This window comes from Gorilla gorilla, chromosome 5, assembly GCF_029281585.2.
Source record: "Gorilla gorilla gorilla isolate KB3781 chromosome 5, NHGRI_mGorGor1-v2.1_pri, whole genome shotgun sequence".
Classification (NCBI taxonomy): Eukaryota; Metazoa; Chordata; class Mammalia; order Primates; family Hominidae; genus Gorilla; species Gorilla gorilla.
The window spans coordinates 169,938,003-169,961,674 of NC_073229.2; the positions used below are offsets into that span (position 1 = coordinate 169,938,003).

Consider the following 23,672-nt stretch of genomic DNA (forward strand, 5'->3'; position numbering starts at 1 on the left):
TCCACTCCAGTAATGCACCAGAGGGTAGCTGGCATGACCCAGGCTTTCCTCTAAGTTCCAATACTTTACTGTGCATTAGAATCACCTGGAGATCTTGTTAAAACAGATTGTTGGGTCCCACCCCAGAGTTCCTGATTCACTAAGTCTGGAGAGAAGCCTAATAATCTGCATTTCGAACAAATTCCCAGGTGTTGATGTTCCTGCTGGTCCAAGGATCACACTTTAGGAACCACTGCTATAAGATCTGTGAGTCTCAAAATCTAGAAAAAAGAGTGAGAGAGGTAGAAGGGAAAGGGAGAGGGAGAAAGATTAAGCTAACAGGCAGTATTGAGGAAGGAGGCAGAGGACAAAAGTGAATTCAAATACTTCCCTCCATCCCGATGCTTGCCTTTTACCTTGCTATTTAGCAAAGACTAAGGAATCAATGATGACTTCTCAAAGTACAATCTATTACGCCAACATAAAAACCTTTTCATACTTAAGAGGAGAGACAGATGGTTTCCATGACAACTTTTAGAGCTATAACCATGCTAGAAACTCTTCCGCCTTTCAGTGCACCTAGGTGGTATTACTTTCGAGACACTGAAGGATCAGAGAAAGCTAACTAATGCATGTCTCAAATTTTAAAAAAATTATAAGGTTCACTAGTAAAACATGGGTGAGTAATGATGATAATCAACAACTACCATAACATGCAGAAAATCCACATTACAGAAACAATATGATTGTGTTGGAATTTGTCAAACAAGTATTAAAATTTTATTTAAATGAACTTTTTAAGTTATTGAGCCATGTTAAGGGAAAACATTAATTTTATTAGAACTTGAACAAATGTTTCACAAAGAAAACATTTTAACAAAATGGTATGGTGGCATAACAATAACAAAAAAGAACAGCAAAATGTGTAAAAGAAATATAAGGTGGAAAAATTGTTAAGTATCTCATAATCCAATGTGGAAATAAGAAGTCTAAATTTAAAAACAATGAATTTTAAAAAGCATAACTATAAAACAAAAGTTAATGCTTGTGCTATCCTAACCACAGACACATTCTTCAGCAAAACTTTAAAAGGCAGAGTTACATTTTATGGTATTTAGTGTCTTTTTTCTGTTGTTTTTTCCACAGAAATAGAGACTGTTTATTCAATCTCACAGTTGAAAAAGAAATTTTAAGCACTGAGAAATAAGTATTCTACTATTTAAAATGACTGGTGAGGCAAAACAATTGATTAGTCTTTAATGCTCTGTTTTTCAACTGTACTAAGGACTTGATCCAACCAAAACAAATCTTAAGCTTCAGAACTCTCTAATGCCCAAGGAACGCCTCTGCCTGATTGCCATATAAGGGAATCAAGAACCTAGTAATTGTGGAGTACTTTCAGGGACAAATGTAGGAAGAGAGGACACAACAGAGTTTTCACAATTTTAACAAGTAATCTGTCACCATTTCAGACTACCAAATGCTAATTTACTTAAGACAAATTATTTAAGTATATATCCCCACCTTTGCAATTTATTTCTAAATACTGATATATTCATTTTTTAAGCAGACCACATCAGGTTAATAATGGTATAAATCAATTTGAAAACTATAATAAACTACTTCAAGAATAGTTATATTTTTCCATTATACCTTGATCATTATGCAAAGATGCAATTCTTACTTTCTTGGTGGTGAAGCCTATGGGAAATTAACTTGGAAATGTTTCAAAGAGATTGTCAACCAAGACAGGTTTCTACATGATTGTCATTTTACAAAGATAACAAATTTCACGTTTTTAAATGTCTTAAAACAACATAGTTGTAATGTTTATAAACATCAAAAGGCAAACATTTAATAGTCAAGCCCTTTGCATTCTGAATATTTGAAATTTACACAATACGCCCAATTCAAACTTAAAATGAGGTATATTTTCTTTTAAAACATTAGATAACTAGCAAATATATAATACCAGGAGCAGTTTCAAATTAAATTATATTCACAGGCTTGCTTTTTGTTTGTTTTTGCTTTGTCCTGTCATATAACACATTGCGATGAGTCTTCGGATGTGGCATCTAACAAAAAAGAAAGCTGCACATGGTCACTCTGTGTGTTGAGTTGTAAGTATATGAGATAAAAACATCTTTGTGGATTATTTTTAAAACATGATAAACTGCATTACCAAACTTTATGATTTTACGTATGTAAGTATATATTAGAGATCATTTGTGCATTAACAATTGTATAGGGAAGCACTAAAAGACAAAAACATTATAATGATATTATGGCAGTGCTTAACAAATTCAGAATATTTTTATATGAAAAACCTATGCTGTAAAAAATCTGAATCAAAATTTTGCTTTTTGATTGCATGGGTTGCAACCCACAGAAAACAACAAATAAATTGGTCAGGATTTTTTAGTTTAAGAAGCAAAAATTTAAGAACCAAAATATGCACACCACTGAAAATACTAATTCTTAAAATTATGTAGCTAAAAATTAAATCACCCTGTCCAGCAAGTTCCAAAAATTTCACACATTTCAAACATTAAGGCAACTTTTTCCAACTAAACAGTACTTTATAAAAATAGATGTCACTTCAAAACATTATATACACAGTGACAATAAATTTAGCTAGTTGTAATATTTAATACATTAATAAAGTTTCACATATTACAAAGAAATTATACTAGGTGCTTGCATATATGTGCAAGTAATATTACAACTTTTAAAGTACAGGTTTTAAAACTGAGCGTAGTGAACGTCCTTCTTTAGTGAGTTCTCGTGTCACACACATACATGGCAAAGGGATTGCTTCCTCCCGTTTCTCGACAACATTGTAACTGCATTTCTTCAAGTGGTCTGCCATGCTTAGGATGTCAGCAAATTTCCATTCATTAACAGAACAAAATGCAGTACTAAATCGCCATACCTACAAGAAAATTCTACTTTAGATTTAAACAAGTCAATTTGTAGAGAATCAAAACACACTTTTTGCTCCTACTGCATACATTTCTGCTATTATAGAAGCATCCAATTTAAAGTTTCAAATAGCTATAAAATTAAAAATTGGTAAATCCTTTTGGACACAAATATATCTGTCAAATATTTACAAGGTAAATCACTTCTATGACATTATGACTTCAATAAATCTAAAAACAATAAAAGACAAAACTCAGTATTAAAAATCACACCCAATCTGGCTTACTAAATGATTTTTAAAAAATCAAAACTGCACAAATTCAGAGCCATTTCCTGAAATATTATATACTACACACTATTCTTTCATACTGTCCGATCGGCTATCTAGAACTAATCACACTCTGGAGATACTGACAATGCAAGTGTTATTTTTTTTTCTCCAAGTTTTTCTCTCCCATTCCTATTTATAATATCAGTACTAAAAAATACCCTAGAATATTGTGTGCCAAGGTAAGCTTATTTTTCCACTGTTCACAAGTACTAAAGGTACTTAGTGATATTCAAGTACTTCAATTTGTTCAAAATGGCTCTGAAATTTTATATAAAAATAATATTTGTAAAGTGGATCCTATTTTAGTCCATATCATTGTAAAACATGTTTCTAGGCAAAATACTCACCTGCCATCCCTATTCATGTCTGTAGGTAAAAATATTAGCTACCTCCCCTTTTGTCCACCCAACTGCTCTAGGCCCTGAAGCACTGTCAAATTATTAGTCCAGCAAAAGACTGTGCCCCAAGCCCCTCATCTTCACAAATGAAACATAAAGCTACCTGAACATAAGTAACAAGCATGAATGCAGAGCAGGACAGACCTAGATAACAAGCATGAATGCGGTAGGACAGGCCTAGCCATTCCTGCTAAGTTTATCAACAGGCAAATGTCTAATTAGGGAACAATTTACACGCGTTGAACTGCAGATGCTTTAGAACAAGCTTGTCTAACCTGGGGCCCGTAGGCAGCATGTGGCCCAGGACGGCTTTGAATGCAGTCCAACACAAATTCGTCAACTTTCTTAAAACGTTATGAGATTTTGTGTGTGTGTGTGTATGTGTGTGTGTGTGTGTGTGTGTGTGTGTGTGTGTGTGTGTGTGTGTGTTTTAGCTCATCAGTTATCGTTAGTGTATTTTATGTGTGGCCCAAGACAATTCTTTTTCTACCAATGTGGCCCAGGGAAACCAAGAGATTGGACACCCCTGCTTTAGAAAGTGGCAGATTTAAGAAAAACCCTCAGCATTTATTGCTTCTCAGGAAAGCATGGTAATGTCTTCTCAGGGTGGCTAGATGTGGGAAAACAATTATTTGTCAACTAGCAATAGAAAGTCCCCATTGTTCAGCACAATGGTACCCGCTATACTCCTTAGGATTATGATCAATTACCCTTTATGGAGTGATTTCCCAGGAGTCAGTGAAGGCCTAGTGATAGTATAGATGTCACTAGCCTCCCTTACCATTCCCCATGCTCACAAAGCTACAAAAGGAATTAGGAGTTTTCTTTAAGCTTGGGCAGGTGAATTACTGAAAGATTCAATGGAGACAGGCAGTCTCTCTACTTCCATACAACTGAGAGTCTGGTGAAACAAACTCAGGAAAAGCAGGCAAAAGAAAATGTATGACTCCCACCTGCTGATGACAAGGTTTCTTAGTAATGGATCCATCTTTCATTCAAGTATGCATCAAGTATTTACTCAGTGCCTACTACATAGTAGGTACTATGCAAGGCAGTATTTTGGTTCCCTGAGAGTCCCACTTCTCAAGGAATTTACAGTCTAGTGACTGAAACTGACAATTCATCAATCAATTTCAAAACAGTTCAGTGAGTGCTTTAGTAGAGGTTTATCACCATAGGAACACAAAGCAGTGCAACAACTTGTCAGGTTATGGGTCCCAAGAAGCTATCTTCAGGAGGTAAAACCTGGAGAGTAAGCGGGACATAGCAAGAAAGATGAAGATCACAAGATCGAGAAATCGGCTTCCTAAGTCAATTAGTTGGCCAGCTTACTTAACCTCTGTTTCTTTGTCTGTAAAATGGGCACAGTGGATTATATAAGTTAATACAAGCAAAGTACTAATGCACACTGAGTAGCATATTGCATGTGCTCAAGTGTGAGAATTAGGGATGGCATATTTTAAAGACTTAACGCAAGAAAAAACATCAGGGAACTGTAAGTAAATCAATGCGGTTACAGTATAAAATGATAGGAGGAAAGTGAAAAGATAAAGATGAGATTATGAAAAGTCTCAAATGTTTTATTAAGGAGCTGGGCTCTATCCAGGGGTGATGAACAAATATTAAGGAAGTTTTTAAGCACTGTGGTGACAGTGTAAGAATTGTATTTAAGAAAATATATATCACATTAGCTCTTGTGTAGAGAATATATTGGAGAAGGGCCCAAATGGAAGTAGGAACCCAGTTAGAAGGAAGCTGTTGTTGTAGTCCAGGAGACAACTACAGTTGGGACTGAACTTGGGAAATGGCAGTGGAAACAGAAAAGCAAACCTGAGAGGTTTCAGGACTTCATGATTATCTGAATAAACATAAAGGGGGGAGAAAAAGCAGCCAACATAACTCCTAAATTCCTGGTTTAGGAAACTTGGTGATGATGGTGCCACTTTCTCAGACTAAGAGGGGGAGGACTGGAGTAGGTTGGATATGTTGAGTTTGAGAAAGCTATAGGGTAATCAAGTGGAAATGTCCAGTAGATGCTTGTATATAGTGGTTGGGAGTTCAGTGGAGCAAATGGCTAGGATACAGATGTGTGAGTAATCTATATAAATGATGGCGAGTTAAATTTGAAGAGTAGGTGAGATTTTCTGCAGGAATGATTATAGAATCCCCCCAAAAATTTCACTCCATATGTCAATACTAGCAGGCAAAGATAAAAGAGGCCATACTAAGACTGTCCCATCCCAAAGGGAAGAAAAGATACAAAATCATATGGAAAACAAAAATACACACAAACACAAGCAGTAGAAACTTTCTGCCATCAGAAATTCCCTTTTAGAAAAAAAAATCATGAAACAATTTGTGTGATCATTTATTGGTCAAGGCCTCAGGGAAACCAAGTGGATGCAGTAGTCTGAAAAATCAGTGCAATGAATGAAAGAAAACCTAAAGGTGCTACGAATAAAGTAACCAGAGTTTGAATGCTGTGCAACTAAATGTAAAGTTTATCACAATTGTTTCCACTTTAGAAAATGTAAAAGTTTCATATTATAAGTGTTCAAAAATAAAAAAAACCTTCAATCAAAGATATCTGTAATGCCTTCCAGTTCCTACTGAGTAGTGCCAAATAGAAGCTGAGCAAAAGTAGGGTATCACAGAAGGAAAATGGTGTAGCTTGGATTTGCTTAGGTCTGCCTAAATCTCCAGCTCAAGTTTCCAACACAATATGCATCACTCCTTTGGACTCTACTAAACCCAGAGTCCCCACCCAAAATATCAAATCCTAGTGCCCTACTCTGTTCTCACAGTGGCCTAAAGCATCTCCTCATTCATCCATTTATGTTCCTTATTCCCCATATCATATACTCCTCTGGTCACTTTAATATATGACCACAGTAGTAGTTTTAACTTATTCTCATCTCTTGCTATTTAGGTTATACCTGAAACAACCAAATCGTAGGAACAAAATTGCCATAGACTGGAGAGACAATTACAAGCAGGAAAAAAACCCTCTTCTTGCTTCCTCCATTATCTTATGGTGCACATTTTTCAGATGGAGTCCAAATTAGAAGATGGTAACATGGACCCAAACAAAGAGTTGTTATAGAAAAATTGAGAAACATAAGTGGTCTCTGCCATATTAGATTATAATCTAGTTCTAGGAAATCAGTAGTAAACCTATAATTATGGCAAACAATTCTAACTATCCTAGTTCATTATTAATTACCATTAAGAAAAAGTCCATCATCACACTGATTTAGTAAGTTTTAGGGAATGGTCAATTTCTCAACAAGATATTAATTGTATTAATTCAGCAGTATTATTAAAGGCCTCTTTATGTCAAATAAGAGGTTGTAAAGATTACACTAACCTTTTCTTTTATCTGCCATGATGAATTTCCTTCTGGATACTTCCTTTTCCCCCACTGCAGTATGACCATGCCACGAGACTGAAGCAGGCTGCCACACACATCCCTCATTAACTTGGATACACATGAGAGCTGGCATAAGCTGAAGCCATCGAGAAAGCCTGCAATATGCTGCAGGACCTCAAAAGGAAGACTACTTAGATGGTCATTATGTAATCCTAACACACAGTTTCTAGCAGGCTCCACTAATACTGTAGATACACATGGCTGAACTCCAAATGACCTCAAATGGCGGTCATGTATAATCTTTGCTCCTTGTATTGATGGACAAAATCTACGCTGAGAATAGGTACAACCATAGTAAGCTAAAGGGCACCTCTGTTCCATCCAGCCATTGAGTCCAGCATGAATGTCACCATGCACATTCTTAAAGTGGGAAGAAAATTCTTTCCTTCTAAATAACTGTCCACACACAAAGGTAAACATTGAACGCTGCTTGGGTTGGTACCTAGCGACACATTCCAATACTAAATCCAGCCCAAGTGTCTGAAACGGACTTGGATTTGAAAGCTGTGGATTGGCATGATCACAAGCTGAAGCTGAAGCTATCTCCCCAACCATTGTACTTGTAGCTAATATTGCAGATGGAAGTGAAAAAGTCTGAGTCCCAACGTCAATGTGATAAATATCAGCCATGCGGCTATCAGATATACCCCTCCCTCCTGGAGAATCTCCTAGACAAAAAAGCAATGCTGCTGTGATCAGATCTATTCCTTGGAGGCCCATAGGATCTTCTGCAACTTCCAAATCTGATGTATCTACTGCTTTATCTTCCTTTGGTTTAGACCAACATGAATTAGAAAGAAAATTGAATGAAGGAGCATGACTGAAAGATAAGACATCCACATTCTTCACGTCCCCTAAGTCTACTTTTTTCCAACACAATTCACCTTCACCCTCATCATCTGGCATGAGGATATGCTGAACTGTGCCATTAGGCAAAGCACTGGATGGTATTATTTCGCTAAGTTGTGCTGCCACCGCAAGTGAGCTGGAAGGTTTTGAAGTGCCATCTGATGATGCCACACAGTCTCCATTTGTTAAGTTACTTTGTTTTGAATCACCATGTAAATTCTGATTCTGGTCTATGACCTGGGTACATATATTTTCCAAAGGAAAGCCATTACAAAGAGCAGAAGTGTCATAAGAACTTGTATTCAAGTCACATAATAAATCACTTGAACCATTTTGTTCAGACTGGGCATTCTGATTTGTGTCATTGTAGTCAATTCCACCTACTGCTCCTATTTCCTCCTCATAAAGATGATCTTGGTCTTTCAAGTTTTGATCCTCTAAGCTTTCTCTCGCATTTTGCTGTTCATCCATGTCATTTGGGACACTTGTATTTAACATGCCAATGTCTCTTGTAGCAGTATTCAGGATATCCAAAGCAGCAGCCAAACTTCTGGTTGTTTCTACAGTAGCTTGATAAAGTGCACCATAAGATTCTTCATCAACAGACACCAAACCATTAGTATGTGGTATTTCTGGGACACTTGATTTAACTGAGATTTGTTCTCTAGGTTTGGATACTTTATCAGTTGCTTTTGACATCATGGTGGCTACTTTGAGGGATTCTAAGAGCATCCTTTGGTCTTGAAGAGCCAAGGCCATATCCAATTGTGCCACTTCATCGACATCTCTGCTTAGATTTTCATATGATTTCCGGTCTGCATAACTAACTGGCCATCGATTCCATTCCATAGTACAGCACACCACACTTGCAGGACACATTTCTAGATGTTCAGCAACTTTATTTCGGGCCATGGTAAATGGACATCCAAAGTCACTATTTAAGCAAGGCACTCGTTCAAATGGACATAAAAGTCGATGCTCATCAGCTTTACAAGAATGGAAAACTGCACCACAAACCAATGGACAACCAATCAAATCACAGGAAATCCCTGGCTCTGGCCTGGTCATGCACCGTCTACTGACACAATTCACACAATGGGAATGCTGCAGCTCCTCCTCCATAATGGCCAGTCCAGCTCTGGTTGATGAAATGGAAAAAGATAAGAAATTAGCCAAAAAATGGTTAATTTTTCAAAATTGTTTAATAATTAAATCACTAATGTATCTAATATCTTGGTTTATTTTAGGATGACATATATAAAATAAACATACTTAACCAGTTAATTTTACATATAATCAATGTCTTGAAAGGATGTAAGCACTTACATTCTAGTAACAATTCAATACTGTAGAATGTCATAACGGCTCATTTTTATATACTATATAACAATATGCCTAAAAGGGCAAAAGTTTCAAAATATACTATTTAAATTCTAATACTGTGTATTATATAATGTTAAAAACAAGTTAATGTGTATTTTAGATTTCAGAGTGTTTTTCACTTTTACCTTTCTAATTTCAACTAAACTGATTTTGATTGTACCCCACATTTCAGAGATCTTGTATTACTAAAAGAACAATATGAATTTCATGAATATATTTAAAACTTTCTTAGAAGTCTTTTTTTATTCCTTCTAAATGAATTCATTTAAGATTTCATCCATTGATCTCTCCTTCTATATATGCCTTAATAAATTCTGCAACAAATTAAGTAAGTCTTAATTAGAACATACAAGGAATTTATCCAGAAAATAAAAGTTCAAGCTCAAGCTCTGTGGCTGTGGGCAAATCACTTACTTTTGAGGGCCACATTCATTCATTAAATGCCTATTTATTGTTTAACTATCATGGACCATGCACTGTGTTTGGTGTGGCAATATAAAGATTAGGAAGTCACAGTGCCTCCTCTCAAAAAGCTACAGCAGGATGTCAAAGACAGTAAAAAGTGTATCTCGTTTTTATGTGGTCAATTTGACAGAAGTAAAATGGTACCAATAGAGAAGATAATAATCAATATGAGTAGGGATTAGAGAATAAATCACAGTAGTCTTGAAAGAGAAGTCTTAAGTATGGGACGGTAAACTGGTAAGAAAGAGAGGCATTCAATGCAGAAGTAATAGCATATGCAAATACAGAAAAGCATGAATTAGCAAAACCTCAAGTTCCCTAGTATTGTTGGATCACAGGGGAAAATGCCAGGTATCTCTAAGAGATGAGGCCAGAAAGGAATAAGGCAAATCATGATGAGTGCTTTATGCTGCTCCAAAGAGTTCACACTTTTACAACTGGAAGTCACTGAGAATTTTAAGCAGAGAAATAGTTCTATAAAATAACATGAATGGATTATAGATGTCTAATGGTCTTCCCTGCTTTAAAATTTCCATCATAACTTTTATAAAGAAAAGTTTTATATGAAAAATAAAAGTCTAACCATAATATATTGACTTAATCATAATTATTGAGCCTATTCAATGTATTTTTAGTATAATCAACTTCTTTACTGGGGTGTTTCCTATTAGCAATAAGAACTTTAAAAGATTATTTAACCTTTAAAAACTAAAATAATAGTCATGGTGGCTCAAACCTGTAATCCCAGCACTTTGGGAGGCCAAGATAGGAGGGTCATTTGAGGCCTGGAGTTCAAGACCAGCCTGGACAACATAGCAAGACCCTGTCTCTACAAAACAAAAACAAAAAAATTAGCCAGGCATAGTGACATGCACCTGTAGTCCCAACTACTTGGGAGGCCAAGGCAGGAGGCTCAAATGAGCCCAGGAGATTGAGGCTGCAGTAAGCCATGACTGTGCACCCCTGCATTCCAGCCTGGGTGACAGAGACTCTTGTCTCAAATAATAATAATAATAATTGAAATAATAACATAATATCCCCGCTTTACCACCATTTTTTTTTTCTTATCCGGTCAAGCTTTCAAAAGAAAAGCTGAAAACCACCAAAAAACTTCTAATTTCCTATATATTCTTTAACTCTCTATTCTGGCCCTATTTTTACTACCCCTATTAAAACTGCTCTGCTGAGAACCTCAGTACTAAATCTGGAGAGCATATTTTTCCAGACCCCATCTTCCTTGGCCATTGTAACGTGGTGATGACTAATCCCTTATTTTAGGACTATTACATCCTCTTACTTTTCATGATGTCACTCCAGTCTTTCTCCTACCCTTAGTCTTCTTAACTATCACTCAATAGTAATTACTTAAATATTGCATTTCTTCAGGGCTTGTGTCATTTTTTGCTTATTCTGTACATTCTCCCTGGGTGTTCTCATTTTCTCCAAAAGTTTCAATTACCATACATAAGCTGAAAATCCGTCTATACATCCTGCCCAGATTCCTCTTTCAAACTCCTCTTCACTCTCTACAATGGATTACTTATGATATATTTCTACTTGTATATGGCACAGGCAACTCAGTTCAACATTTCCAAAATTAAATTACATTGTAGTAGACAAGAATTTTCTGGATGGGAAGGTGATTCTTATCCTGTTTTCTTCACCTCAGTGCGTAAGAGATTGTTAACTCTCTGACGTATTTTTCCATAAAATCTATCTTGGCTCCAGGTAACTAATTAATTAGTCCTCAATTGCTATTATATTTTTCTCCAGTTGAGGTATGAGTTTTCTCAAACTAAAATAACAAAAGTGTATCTGAATCATCATCAACAGAGCTTTTCTTGATTCAGTAGAAAAGTTCCGAGTTGATATTATGGTGTTCAATGATGTCAAAGGAAAGACAAGGTACATATTCAATGCCAAACCTGTATTTTTTAATTGTGTTAAAAACTACAAATTATGAGTTGAATACTTTTAATGTTTATCTTCATGAATTTTAGACATAAGTATAGAAATATATAAACAGACATACTAAAATAGTCATATAGAAATAAAAGACTAATGACAAACATTTGTAAATTAACCAGACATTTAAAGAAAAACTTTATTAAGAATTACGACAAATCTTACTGAGTGATTAGATTGTGAAAACAGCTGTAGCTTTCTTATTTTGCAGGAACTAGACTGAGTTGATCTCACATGCTGAAGGTTACAAGCTTGACTGTTACTAAGGGAGAAACCTAAAAATACAAGCAGTTTCACCAGAGGTAACCAGTGCTCTCAGAACTTTTAGGGACACTTTATGTTACTGTACACACCATCACATGACATCACCAGGCAAAACATATCTTAAAAACATCACTTAATTCAAAAGTGCTTAAAATAGCAACTGCTTGCAACAGGGTCTGAGTTAAAAGCAAAAACAGCAATAATTTTCAAAGGTAGAAGGAAAGTAGTCAAGCTTCAAACAAATAGTCTCTTTTACACTACCCATCCCCCTTTGAATAAGGTTTAAAAAAAGCATCCATAGCAACAAGTTCATAACATTTATTATTTTCTGAAGTAGACTTAGAAGGAAGAGAGAACAGTAATTATGTACCTATTTTATCCTTCTTTACACATCTTTATAACAACCTGGAGGAAACTGAGGTTCAGAAAGAGCAAGTGATCTGCCCAAGGTCATCTACCTAGTAAGTGGCAGAGCTAGGACTGTATGTTCTAGCTCCATGTCTGATCAACATCCATGGACAATAACAGGTATGTTTACTTATAAAAGTTTTAAAAAATAAGGCAGCACTTCTGTAACTGGTGATCCAATGTTAAGATGTTATGTGAAGAATGGAGATTACACAACTTTGCTTGTAGTTTATCCCAACACTTAATCACTCCTGTGGTCAAGAAAGTCTTTTGGCCCCTTCCAATTATAATAGCATTTTACTCTGCTTTGAATATATATGTTTTAAATTATTTGAAGAATAATTTACATAGATAATGCTCAGTATAAGTGTATGGAACAACATTATATTACTAAATTTAACAATTATTAAAATAGCCATACAAATGAGGAGTGAATTTCAATTCCATTTTCCTATTAACTATATTAAGAAAAAAGTTAAGAAAATATAGTAGTCAATACTCAGAGTATTCTTGGAATAGAATCCTCAGCTTCAGAATTTAAAACTCTCCCAGATTCATCCTCTTCCTAATCAAGACCACTACTATCAAATTAAACATGCCTTTATAAAGTATTTTGCAATTGCTTGTAAATCCTGTAAAACAGGTTTAAAAACATCAATCTCTTATTTATTAGTTAACAGTGACACAGTAGGCACAGTAGAAAACAACTAACATCTCTAATAATTTATATTTGAATTTAAATTGTTGGAAAAGTTTTGCTGGACCAGAAAATATTAGTAAATCATCAAATGTTTTCAATTCTTTCAATTTTCTCTAAGAGAAGTTCTTTGCCAACTCATACTCTGTGGCTGACAAGCAATTCATTAAAATAGTTCTAAGACATGGCATTTTCCCATATAATGAAATGCGATCTTGTCATTAAAGGCATAAATATATTGCCCTCAAAAAGGCATTTAAAAAAAATTCATTGAAATACATAAGGAGGTAAGTAAATATAAAGAAGTGCAAATTAGCATGATTTTAAAATATAAGAGTCATCTAATGTATTCAAAATAACCTGCTGCCTCCAGGCTGTTCCTAATGTCTGCCTCTACCTCTAACACACAGACACAGACACACATCCCTTTTCCTCCCCACACGCCCCTGCTGCCTCAACCCTAAGTCTTGGCTTACCTGTTACTTTTCCACATACTCCAAAGACAAGGTAATGGATCCCATATTGTGTGTACTCATTACACACTGTCTTTTTCCTTGGTAATACTAGTGACAACTCTAAGTAAGTCATCATTCTGTATAATATCTATTTCCACAGGAAAGCTATAAGCTCCATGAAAGTCAGAATCATCTCTGTCTCATTCATTCTTATGTTCCCTACATTCAAAATTCTGCCTCAATTAGAGACTCATTTGTGTTAAATACACGAAGAATTATAATATAAGAAAATAATGAAATGGACAAATGAGATTCTTCATTTCACAGAAAACTACATATTCCACATAAAAATACCTTACAGATCTGGCATCAATCAAACTGAATCAAAATTACTTCATTGTACTGGCCATTAAAAAGTCAATGGTGCTCAAACACATGTTGAGCACATAAGTAATATGTTCCAGGCATTATATATGGAGTAGGACAAATCATCTATCAAAAAAAGCAAATCAAAGAAAGTCAGTTTCAACCTTCCACTGTTGTAAAATCTTAAATAATAATATGAGAAACACAGGAGGAAGCATTTACCTTACATTCTTCCACTATTTTAATTCCCTCATCAACCCTGCAGATCAATTACTGGAAAAAATAATGAATATAGAAGCACTGGGTTCAAAAAGAAAGGAAGGGATTAAGGTCTGCACATGCAAAGGTGCCCGAATAGGGTAGAGAGTGAGAAAAATAAGTTTAAAATAGGAAGTGCGATCAGCCTACAGCTTAGTATTACAATTAACATAGTATTAGATAAAATATACTTAAAACAGTAATATACTGTTCCAATGTAAGGCTGATATAAAACTATAGACAGATTTGTTCAATTAATTAACCATTTCTACAAGTTAAGTCCACAAATGAAATTTCAAATTTGGCAATCAGTTATAAGCTCTTCCAGTGCAAATCTCATCCCTTGTAAAGTCCAGAGGTATTAGTGCATAGTACCTCTGCTGACTGATCTGTTTATCAGGTGCACTCAGCTTTAAAAATCATAATAAATCTATACCCTAGTTAGGCATCTTATCTTACTGTTTAAAAAGAGGTGGGGTTGGGGGGCGGTGGTTAGACAAAATCAAAAAGGCATTATCCTTAAATTCCCAACTCAAAGCACTAGCTTCCAGTCCCAAATGGCTAAATGGATTACAATGTGTACATTCTTTTATTAAACTTTCGTTCTTTTTATTTATAAAATGGATGACCTAATTATATGGACTTTTTTCATGTTTTATTGTTCCAGATAAAATACATCAAAACATATATCTTTCATTTCTAAATAGAGTCATGGTCATGAGTAGCTTATTCCAAAGCGAAATCTAACTACTTGCAACGTTCTCCACTAAATAAGTAAATGAAATCACAGACTTACATGGGAAATTGAAATAGTATTAATAAATATTTAATACTCGGACTAGAACCTATTTGAGTTGATACTCAGATAAAAATAATCCACCCAAACAGTAGAACTCAGTTTATTAAAACAGGTAACATGACATGAGGGAATGGGCTTCCAAAGAGTCTCAGCTTAGTGACCTTGCGGCAATTACTTTACTCTGGAAACAATCTAGAACTTTACAAAGATTGTTTACAATTATGTGTGTGTCCAATAGGATATAAACATGTAGTTCTCAGAAACCAGATGTACTTCGATTTGCACAACAGCCACACTTATATACACAAAAATTTTACGTGTAATTATTTTTACGAGATCATTAATTAAATGCAATCATGTGAGGAACTACCTAGTAATAACATTACCCATTCTTTAAAAAAAAGATTTTCACAGACTGGGTTTTAACTGATCCACTTGTCTGTATCTAACATCTAGCTACCTAAAATATAGAAGCAACTTGTCTAAGGCCAATCTCCTCTATTTCATCACACTGAATTTGAATTTAATTTATATTTTATACAGCCTTTGACTCAATTGTTTTATGTCAAAAAATTCTACAAATACAATGACATTCCATAATATGTACTAACTCCTTTTATCAAATAAGCAGTCTTAGGAACTGAATTAAAATATTTATCCAAAATCATACAGAATGGCATAGCGCTTATCCATTAAAATATTCACATCTTAGAAACATGTTATATCAAACAGTAAGCATTAACCAATGCCTATTTTGGTGACCTTAAAGTATCTCTCTATACACGTTAGCATTACTTACATAATATTGCTTTTTAATGATATATTAGGACACTTTTTAGAAGAAGTCTCCCAGTGCTAGACCAGGAGAAATACTGGATTGAAATTAAACACCTAGTACACTTGGTATACATTAAAGTTTGCCTATATTCGAAACTTCAGTTCTCTTACAGCATTCACGAAACTCCACCATTTCCAGAATTAAAAAAAAAAAAAAGTTACGTCACGGCATTAAAGTGCTAGGTAAAAACAAATTGGCAATTTAAAAAGTTAGCGAAACACCATGTTATCCCCAATTAAACTTTTGTGATGAGAAACAGTGACTAAGCATGAAGAAGAGTGATTCAGCGGAAACCGCATATTGAAATCTAACCCTCTGAAAAATCCTAAAGGTTTATTTTATGCTACTCTTTTCCTTTGGCCATGTCAACAATTGGACTGCTTTGGAAAACCTTAGTATGAGCAAATGCAAAACCTGTTAATATAATTTCCATAGGTCTCTAAAGAACAAACAGTATTGAAATTTAGCAAATGGAAATTAAAATTTAAAAAGTTTGGGATTTTGTATTAAAAGAGTTTTAAATTAATCTACACCGATATCAGAATGCCCATAAATAACTTCATCTTGGATCAGAGTCAATGAAGTAATCATGGAATAAAAGGTCAATTCGTTCCCAAGCATCTTTTATCTGGGACTTACGACAGGGCTCAAAAAGAAAAACAAGAGAAAGGGAGAGGGAAATGGAGTACTAGGACATTGGTAAACACATACTGTTTTGCCTCTTTGCCTCTATACTCCCAAATATACCCGTTAAAAACAGACTGGCAGATTACTTTGAATTCAGCACGCGCTCTATAAACCCCTTCCAAGCAAAGGAGTTCCTAGGCGCAGGTCTTGGAACAACACAAATAACCTCAGGTCTGCAAAATAAGGAAGTTCCCCTTTAATAAGGACCGAGGCTAAGGCTAAGATCCTCTCACTTCCATGAATGGCAAAGTTACCAACTTTGCTCATCCCGTGTAGACAGTGGACGATGCCTCCCCAGTCTTACTTTAACCCATTTGTCCCCAAATAACCCAAGTTTCTAAAAACCAGACGGAACGAGAAGCTTAGGGTTCCCTAAGTTTAACTCCTCCTTCGTCCCTTCCCAATACAAAGACACACAAACTGGGGGGGACACGGAGGTCGGTGCCCTCGAGGCTTAAGTCGCCATTTGCTGACCTCAACGGCCGGCCCGGCATGCGGCCCGGCGAGGACACGAGCGCCGCGGACGCCCTCTCAGGGCGCCCGGACGGCCGACCCGGGACGCGCATGGACCGGGGTCAGCCGCCTTTCCTCTGCTCCATGCCGGGCCCGTCAACCCCACGGCGGCCAGCGCCAGCGCCTCGGTCCCGGCCGCGGCCTCAAACTGCCCGGCCGCCGCCTTCGTCCCCGCCGCAGCGCGGACGGCGCCGGCCTCCCCTGCGGGCCTCCCGACACTCACCGGCCGGCGCGGCCGAACCGCGGCCCAGGCCCTAGCTGCCCTGCACGCCGTGCCCAGCTGCTCCGCTCTGTCCCGGCGACGCTCCGTGTCCCACACAGCCGTCCGAACCGCTTCCTCCGCCCCTCTTCCCCAGCCGGGCCGCCGCCTTTTCTCTTCTCCCGGCCTGCTCCAGAGGCAGCCACCCTCCTCGCGCGCCCCGCCCCGCTGCGCCCCGCCCACCCGGCCCGGCTTCGGCCGACAGCTGGGCGGGGACGCGCACGCAGGCCCGGCGGGGACGCGCACGCCGCCCTCTGACCCCGCAGCGACGTGGCTAGAGTAGGGTCTGGAGTAGAGCTCCCACTGTGGCGAGCCCTGTCGTTGGATTCCCGCGGCTCCCCGTGAGGCTCCGCCCCGGCGGTGCTACCAAACCCTGTTCGATTTTAGAATCGTACATTCCCAGAGGGAATCCTAGACCCCTCATTTTACAGTTGAGGAAACAGGCCCAAGTAGCATGACTTGTTCGCGCCGCTAGTCGAAGGAGCAGCAGCCCCGATCCCTTGACTCCGGGGCACTGCTTTCCCTTTAGCTCATTTTTGGAGGAAATGGGTCAGCCCTTGCTCGACCTTTGGTGATTGCCGCCACAGGCCTTCCCGCCGGCTAACTCAGCGTGCCCAAGTCCCGTGACTTAGTGCCAGGACGGTGCTGTGACCCGTTATCCCCTGTCGGGTTTTACCTCCCCCCGGGAGAGCTCAGCCCTGGATCCCGGCGGGCGGCGGAGCCTCTCTGGAGCCCGGACGGGACAGCCCACCAGGGTCTGCTTCTGTGAGGGGCCGAGGCGTCATTCCGCGAAGGTAATTAGCTGGGGAGGGGACTTGAAGCCGCTTTTGCAGTGTACCTTACATATGACTGGGGAGTAAAGAAATCCCACAGGGCTGTGTCAAAGAATGGATGGATGTCCACGCCCCCGCTACCACCACCAAGCCTTGGTCTACGGCCGAGGGACAGTGATTCCGAGCTCTGGGTGGTGGGAGCCGCTCACCCGCCCCCACCCCTCTGTCGGGGACTCCTACCCACCCCTGTCGCAAGAGAATTACAACAAAGGGAAGATGGTTGTAATCCTGGCAGTGGGGATGGGGGCAGAGCCAGGAAAACACTGTTGTCATCCTTTTTGTGGCTGCATCTTTACCCCTTGCTGTTGTGCTTTGGGAAAGAGAGCTCACACATAACTTGCTATCCTACAGAGAAATGACTCTCAGACCTGTGGGTTTTTCAGATCCGTAAATTAAACAAAACAAAACAAAAACTGAGTTAGGAACTTAGATTACAGAGTAAAGGTTGATTCCTTAAATGATTAACTTTTTGAAAAATTATCTGTTCCCCTTATTTTGCCTGATTTGGCTGTAGACAGGCTCTGGTCCTCGGTTCAGACCTTGAGAGCCACTGTCCAGAGAGCTACATGGTCAGGATGGGGAAACAGGCAGGATGGCCCAGTGGGAGAGGATGTAGGTGCTGCTACACTATAGCCCCGCTCAATGCTCACTGTCCTGGATTGAGTCACAGACCTTTGTTTTGCTTTAGTTGTCCTCTTATAAAGGATCTAAAGTAGATTATCTCTAGAGCCCTTTCCAGCTTTAAAATTCTGTGAATCTCTAATTATACTTATTGAGATCTGGGGCTTTACCTTTTACTAAGTCACCTAGCTGACACTAGGTCACCCTCACCAGCCTGAAGTTGAGTCATTCAGGTTGGAAACCTCATTGTCTTCTTTGTCCCTTCATCTCAATAATTTTCCATGTCCAATTATTTAAAATCCTTTTTTTCTTTCACCTTCATCCCTAGTTACTGTTAAATCAAGTTTAGCCTAAAGCAGCCTCCTTACATATTTTACGTTCAGCCTAAAGGTTTCTGTGTACACCGTGAACTATAATAAGTGGAGGAGTAAACAGACCATAGCCCACACTTCTGTCAGTCATTGAGTTTGGCCAATCAAATGTAGCCAGTTGTTCGAACCTTGTTCAAATAAGGCAAACCCCAACCTGTAACCAGTCCAGCTGTTTCTGTACCTCAGTTCCGTTTTCTGTATGTCACTTTCCTTCTTCTGTCCTAAATCATCTTCCACCATGTGGCTGCGCTGGAGTCTCAAAGCCTACTCTGGCTCAGGAGGCTGCCTGATGCGTGAATTGTTCGTTGCTCAAACTCCTTTAAATTTAATTTGGCTGAAGTTTTTTTTTTTTTTGTAACATTACTGTCTTAAACAAATTTGGATGTCTGCTGTTGCCTAACCAGTCCTTTCTCCTGCAGTATCTCCTATCTCAAATCCCCTATCAACACAATTCTTCCTAAGACACCCATTTTATCTTGTTATTTTTATATTCACCTAGCTGGGATGATGTTTTAGTATGTGTATTAGTCAGGGTTCTCTAGAGGGACAGAACTAATAGGATAGATACACATAAAAGGGAGTTTATTAAGTATTAACTCACACGATCACAAGGTCCCACAATAGGCCATCTGCAAGCTGAGGAACAAGGAGAACCAGTTTGAGTTCCAAAACTGAAGAACTTGGAGTCTGATGTTCAAGGGCAGAGAGCATCCAGCATAGGAGAAAGATGTAGTCTGGGAGGCTAGGCCAGTCTAGCCTTTTCATGTTTTTCTGCCTGCTTTATATCCTAACTGTACTGGCAGCTGATTAGATGGTGCCCACCTAGATTAAGGGTGGGTCTGCCTTTCCCAGCCCACTGACTCAAATGTTAATCTCCTTTGGCAGCACCCTTACAGACACACCTATGATCAATACTTTACATCCTTCAAGCCAATCAAGTTGACACTAAGTATTAACTGTCACAGTCTGTTTATGCTGCTATAACAAAATATTACAGACTGGGTAATTATAAATTACAAGAAACTATAATTATAAAGAAGAAAAATTTATTTTCTCACAATTCTGGAGGCTGGGAAGTTCAAGATCAAGGCATGGGCAGATTTGGTTGTCTGGTAAACATCCCATCTGTGCTTCTAAGATAGCACCTTGAACACCTCTTCCTCTGGAGAGGAGGAAAGCTCTGTCCTCATAGCAGAAGTTGAAGGGACAAAAGTCAAATTCCCTTTGCCCAGCCCTCTTATAAGGGCATCTAATCCCATTCATTAGGGCAGAGCTCTTAAAACTCAGTCACCTCCCAAAGGCCATACTTTCCAACACTGTTGCTTTGGGGTTAAGTTTCAACATGAATTTTTGAGAAGGGGACAAAACCATTCAGACCATAGCAGATGGCTATCTAGAGCCCATGAGATACAGTCTCAACTCCTGTCTGCAGTTGCTCAAAGTAAATCTTTCATTGTAGCCTGATTTGTTTCCTTCTTTTCTCTACCAAACACTACGCACAGTCCAATTCCAAGCCACCTGTGATTATACAGTATAATAATAAATCTGAGATTCCTCCTTCTTAACTATACAGCTCTAATACCATGTCCTCTGTGAGAGGACTCTGTAGCAAATACTATCTGTTTTGAGCACTTTTACATGTACCAAATGGCACTGTTACCTTTTTCACAAATCTATATGTGAAACATATAGATTCACATGTAGATATTGGCTCACAGATTATCTCCCAAATTCATGGGAGCAGATTTTGCATCACTTTAATATGTTCCCCAACTATCTAGTATACTACCATGTACATTGTAGATGCTTAATGAATATTTGTCATTTGAAAAATAAAATGTTTACTTTTCCTGTCATTTCACCCCATCCTCATTTTCTGTGTATCTTCTATTTACCTTCTATTGGTGCCTTTCCAAGAGAATGTATCAAAGTGTAAGGTGAGCAGAAAGAATGCCAGAAATCACAAGTTTCTTTAAATATGCCCTCCTCTCTAATATACATGTATTTTGACATAGACTTTTAGAGGAAAGCTCTCATCTGTGTGACTTAGCCACTCAAGAGAAGTGACGGGGACCCTGGAAATTTAAGGTTTTTTAAAAAAAGGAGGAAAGGGCAATATTAGGTTTGACCTACCTGCTACCTTAGAGGAAAGCCTTGCTTGTTCCTCACATAACACCCCACGTGCTGTCACATACAGGCTTGGACAAGACCTAGTGGCTTTTTCTAGAGGCTATACCCAAGTTGAGGAAGGAATAAGAACTACAAAAATGACACCACAAATACAAAGCCTAGACACAAGACTAGACTGTAAGAGAGAGAAGTTGTCAAAGAAAATAAATTCAGTTGCTAAATAAAGTAAATTCAGCAACCAGACAAATGGCTCTTCCCTTCGTTCAATGTTAGGTCAAACAGACCTGTGTTCAAGTAGGTTTTCTTTTCCAACTAAACCAGCCTGTACTCAGGTAGCCCAGGGCCAAGGCAACAGATAAGTTAGGACTAAAGTCTAAGTCATTTTCTAATTAAGGAAAGGATCATTGCCAGAGACAAGTGTGATTGGGTGGGGGCTGATTTGCAGCTGTGAAATCATGGGACAATCAGAATTACCAGCTGGGACTGTGGTGGGAAATACCATTCCTCTTTTATGATATGCTCCTACGGGATTGCAAGAGAGAAAGAGCCGGTTTGAATCACCTAATTCCCAGAGTCTAGAATCTAGTAGCTATAATTATATTTCCTATATAAGTTCATTTGAAGTATGAGGAATATGATAATTAACATACAATTATATGATAATTTGGAAGCAGCCTGCCAAGGCTAATATTCATAACCCAAAGTCAACCTTGCAATTTTATATAAATTATCAAGAGAATTTGAACCAAGGCAGCCTGGAATATTAGAAAAGCAGAAGACCAAGGTTTTGTTCCTGTACACCACAGACTTGCTATAAGACATTGTTGAAATTATCATGTGCATTTCAGTGTTTCACAGTTTGAGTTATTACAATTAGATTTCTTAATATAGTGTCTAGCATACAGAATATATGCTCATTAAACAAATAAAGAAACAAATGAAAAATCCCATTCCCTGAAAGGTTGTACCTCAAAGATGTGGTATTTGCATTTCGGGAAGCTAGCACTTATGGGTACTAGTCTGTGCTTAAGCAGATGTTTAGGTAGCCTTCTCTCGTCTCTTAGATGAGAGGACATCTAAGAGAGGACATCTCTTAGATGTCCTTTCAGATCAGTTGTCTACAAATACATATGCGACTTTGCTAAGCAAACAGCACTTTCTGATAGTACATTTTTAGATAATGTTTAATATCTATGTATACATTTCTCATTATTCAAAGAAATTTGGTATAGATTAAATATCTGGGAGAAACCACTTCTAATTTACCCCATAAATGGGCTCACTATTTAGTTCTCAGTTCTACTATATTCTCTATTCAATTGCATTTGTAGCAAAGTCAAATGCCTTCATATAAATGCCATGCTGGTAACAAGAAGAGGGCTCAATAGAGGTTGTTGGGATCAGACAAGCACACTGTTACTGAGTTGTTACTTAGCTCTAGTCTAATAGCTGGTGCCACATATGAATGGAAGAAATGATGGCAACATATTTTCTGATCATTTTTAAAGCTCCTGGAAATTCATATAACTATGTGAAACCACATAATGCGGTTTTCAAATTTTTTTAAAACCCTGCATGGGGAAAAAAAATCTACCACAAAAAAGCCTACAGCTTTATCACCCTTGTTTTAGTGACTCATCCAAAAGGTGATAAAACAGAAATTCGTATTTATTTCTGTGCCTAGCCTGGTTTCCAAACCATTTGAGTCTCATTTTCCTCTGGAGGTAGATTTCCTATGCTTAAATGCTGACTCCTAATTCTTGGTAAATTATTTAACCTTTCTGTCTGGGAGAAAGACTCTCAGATGGCCCCCAAAGATCCATGTCTCCTACTGTTCACACATAATCTCTTGAATGAGGACAAGAGCTATAACTTGCTTTTTAACTAATTAAATATGTCAGATGTGTTAGGATATCACTTTCATGTCTACGAAAGATTCTGACTTTTGTCATGCTAGCAGACTCTCCCTCTTGCTGGCTTTTATGAAACAAGTTGTCATGTTGGGGAGGCCCACATGGCATGGAACTGAGGATATTCACTGTCAACCATCAGTTAGGAATCCAGGCCATCAATTCAATATCCCAAAGGAACTGAATCCTGCCAACAACCACCTACATGAATATGGAAGCAGATCCTTTCTCTATCAAGCCTTCAAATGAGACCCTCGCCCTGGCCAACACCTTGAATTGCAGCTTTGTGAGAAACCTTAAAACAGAGGCCCCCACTAAGCCATGCCCTGATTCACAGAAAATGTGAAGTTGTTTAAGCCATTAAGTGTTTGATCATTTGTTGTATGGTGATAGATAACTAGTACATCAGATCCTACTTTTCTCATCTCTAAAATAGGAAAGAATAGTGTTCTCCCCTGCCCCAGCATGTGCTGTTTTGAGAGTTGAATGAATTAATATCTTTAAAGTACTTAGAACAGTGCCTGGCACATGTGGGCACTCA

The 23,672-nt window shown here is 38.1% G+C and overlaps 1 protein-coding gene and 1 long non-coding RNA gene across 3 annotated transcripts in view; one reads left to right on the forward strand and one right to left on the reverse strand.

Moving 5' to 3' along the window:
* Positions 1–725: 725 nt before the first annotated feature.
* FBXO30 (F-box protein 30) lies at positions 726–17,484 on the reverse strand. Of its 2 annotated transcripts, none has more exons than XM_004044796.5 (3): positions 17,231–17,484; positions 6,998–9,047; positions 726–2,911 (listed from the first exon to the last, which is right to left on the reverse strand). In XM_004044796.5, the coding sequence occupies exons 2-3, from the start codon at positions 9,029–9,031 to the stop codon at positions 2,708–2,710; spliced, it is 2,238 nt and encodes a 745-aa protein (XP_004044844.2). In that variant the 5' UTR covers positions 9,032–9,047; positions 17,231–17,484; the 3' UTR covers positions 726–2,707. The 2 variants fall into 2 exon arrangements, with proteins under 2 accessions (XP_004044844.2, XP_063564004.1); XM_063707934.1 differs by lacking the exon at positions 17,231–17,484 and adding an exon at positions 10,494–15,687.
* A 5-nt stretch (positions 17,485–17,489) lies between these two features.
* Positions 17,490–23,672, forward strand: part of LOC101149626 (uncharacterized) — a 67,780-nt gene continuing 61,597 nt past the window's right edge. Inside the window, exon 1 of the long non-coding RNA XR_008681129.2 lies at positions 17,490–18,060. This is a non-coding gene — a long non-coding RNA (uncharacterized lncRNA). The remainder of the gene's footprint in view (positions 18,061–23,672) is intronic.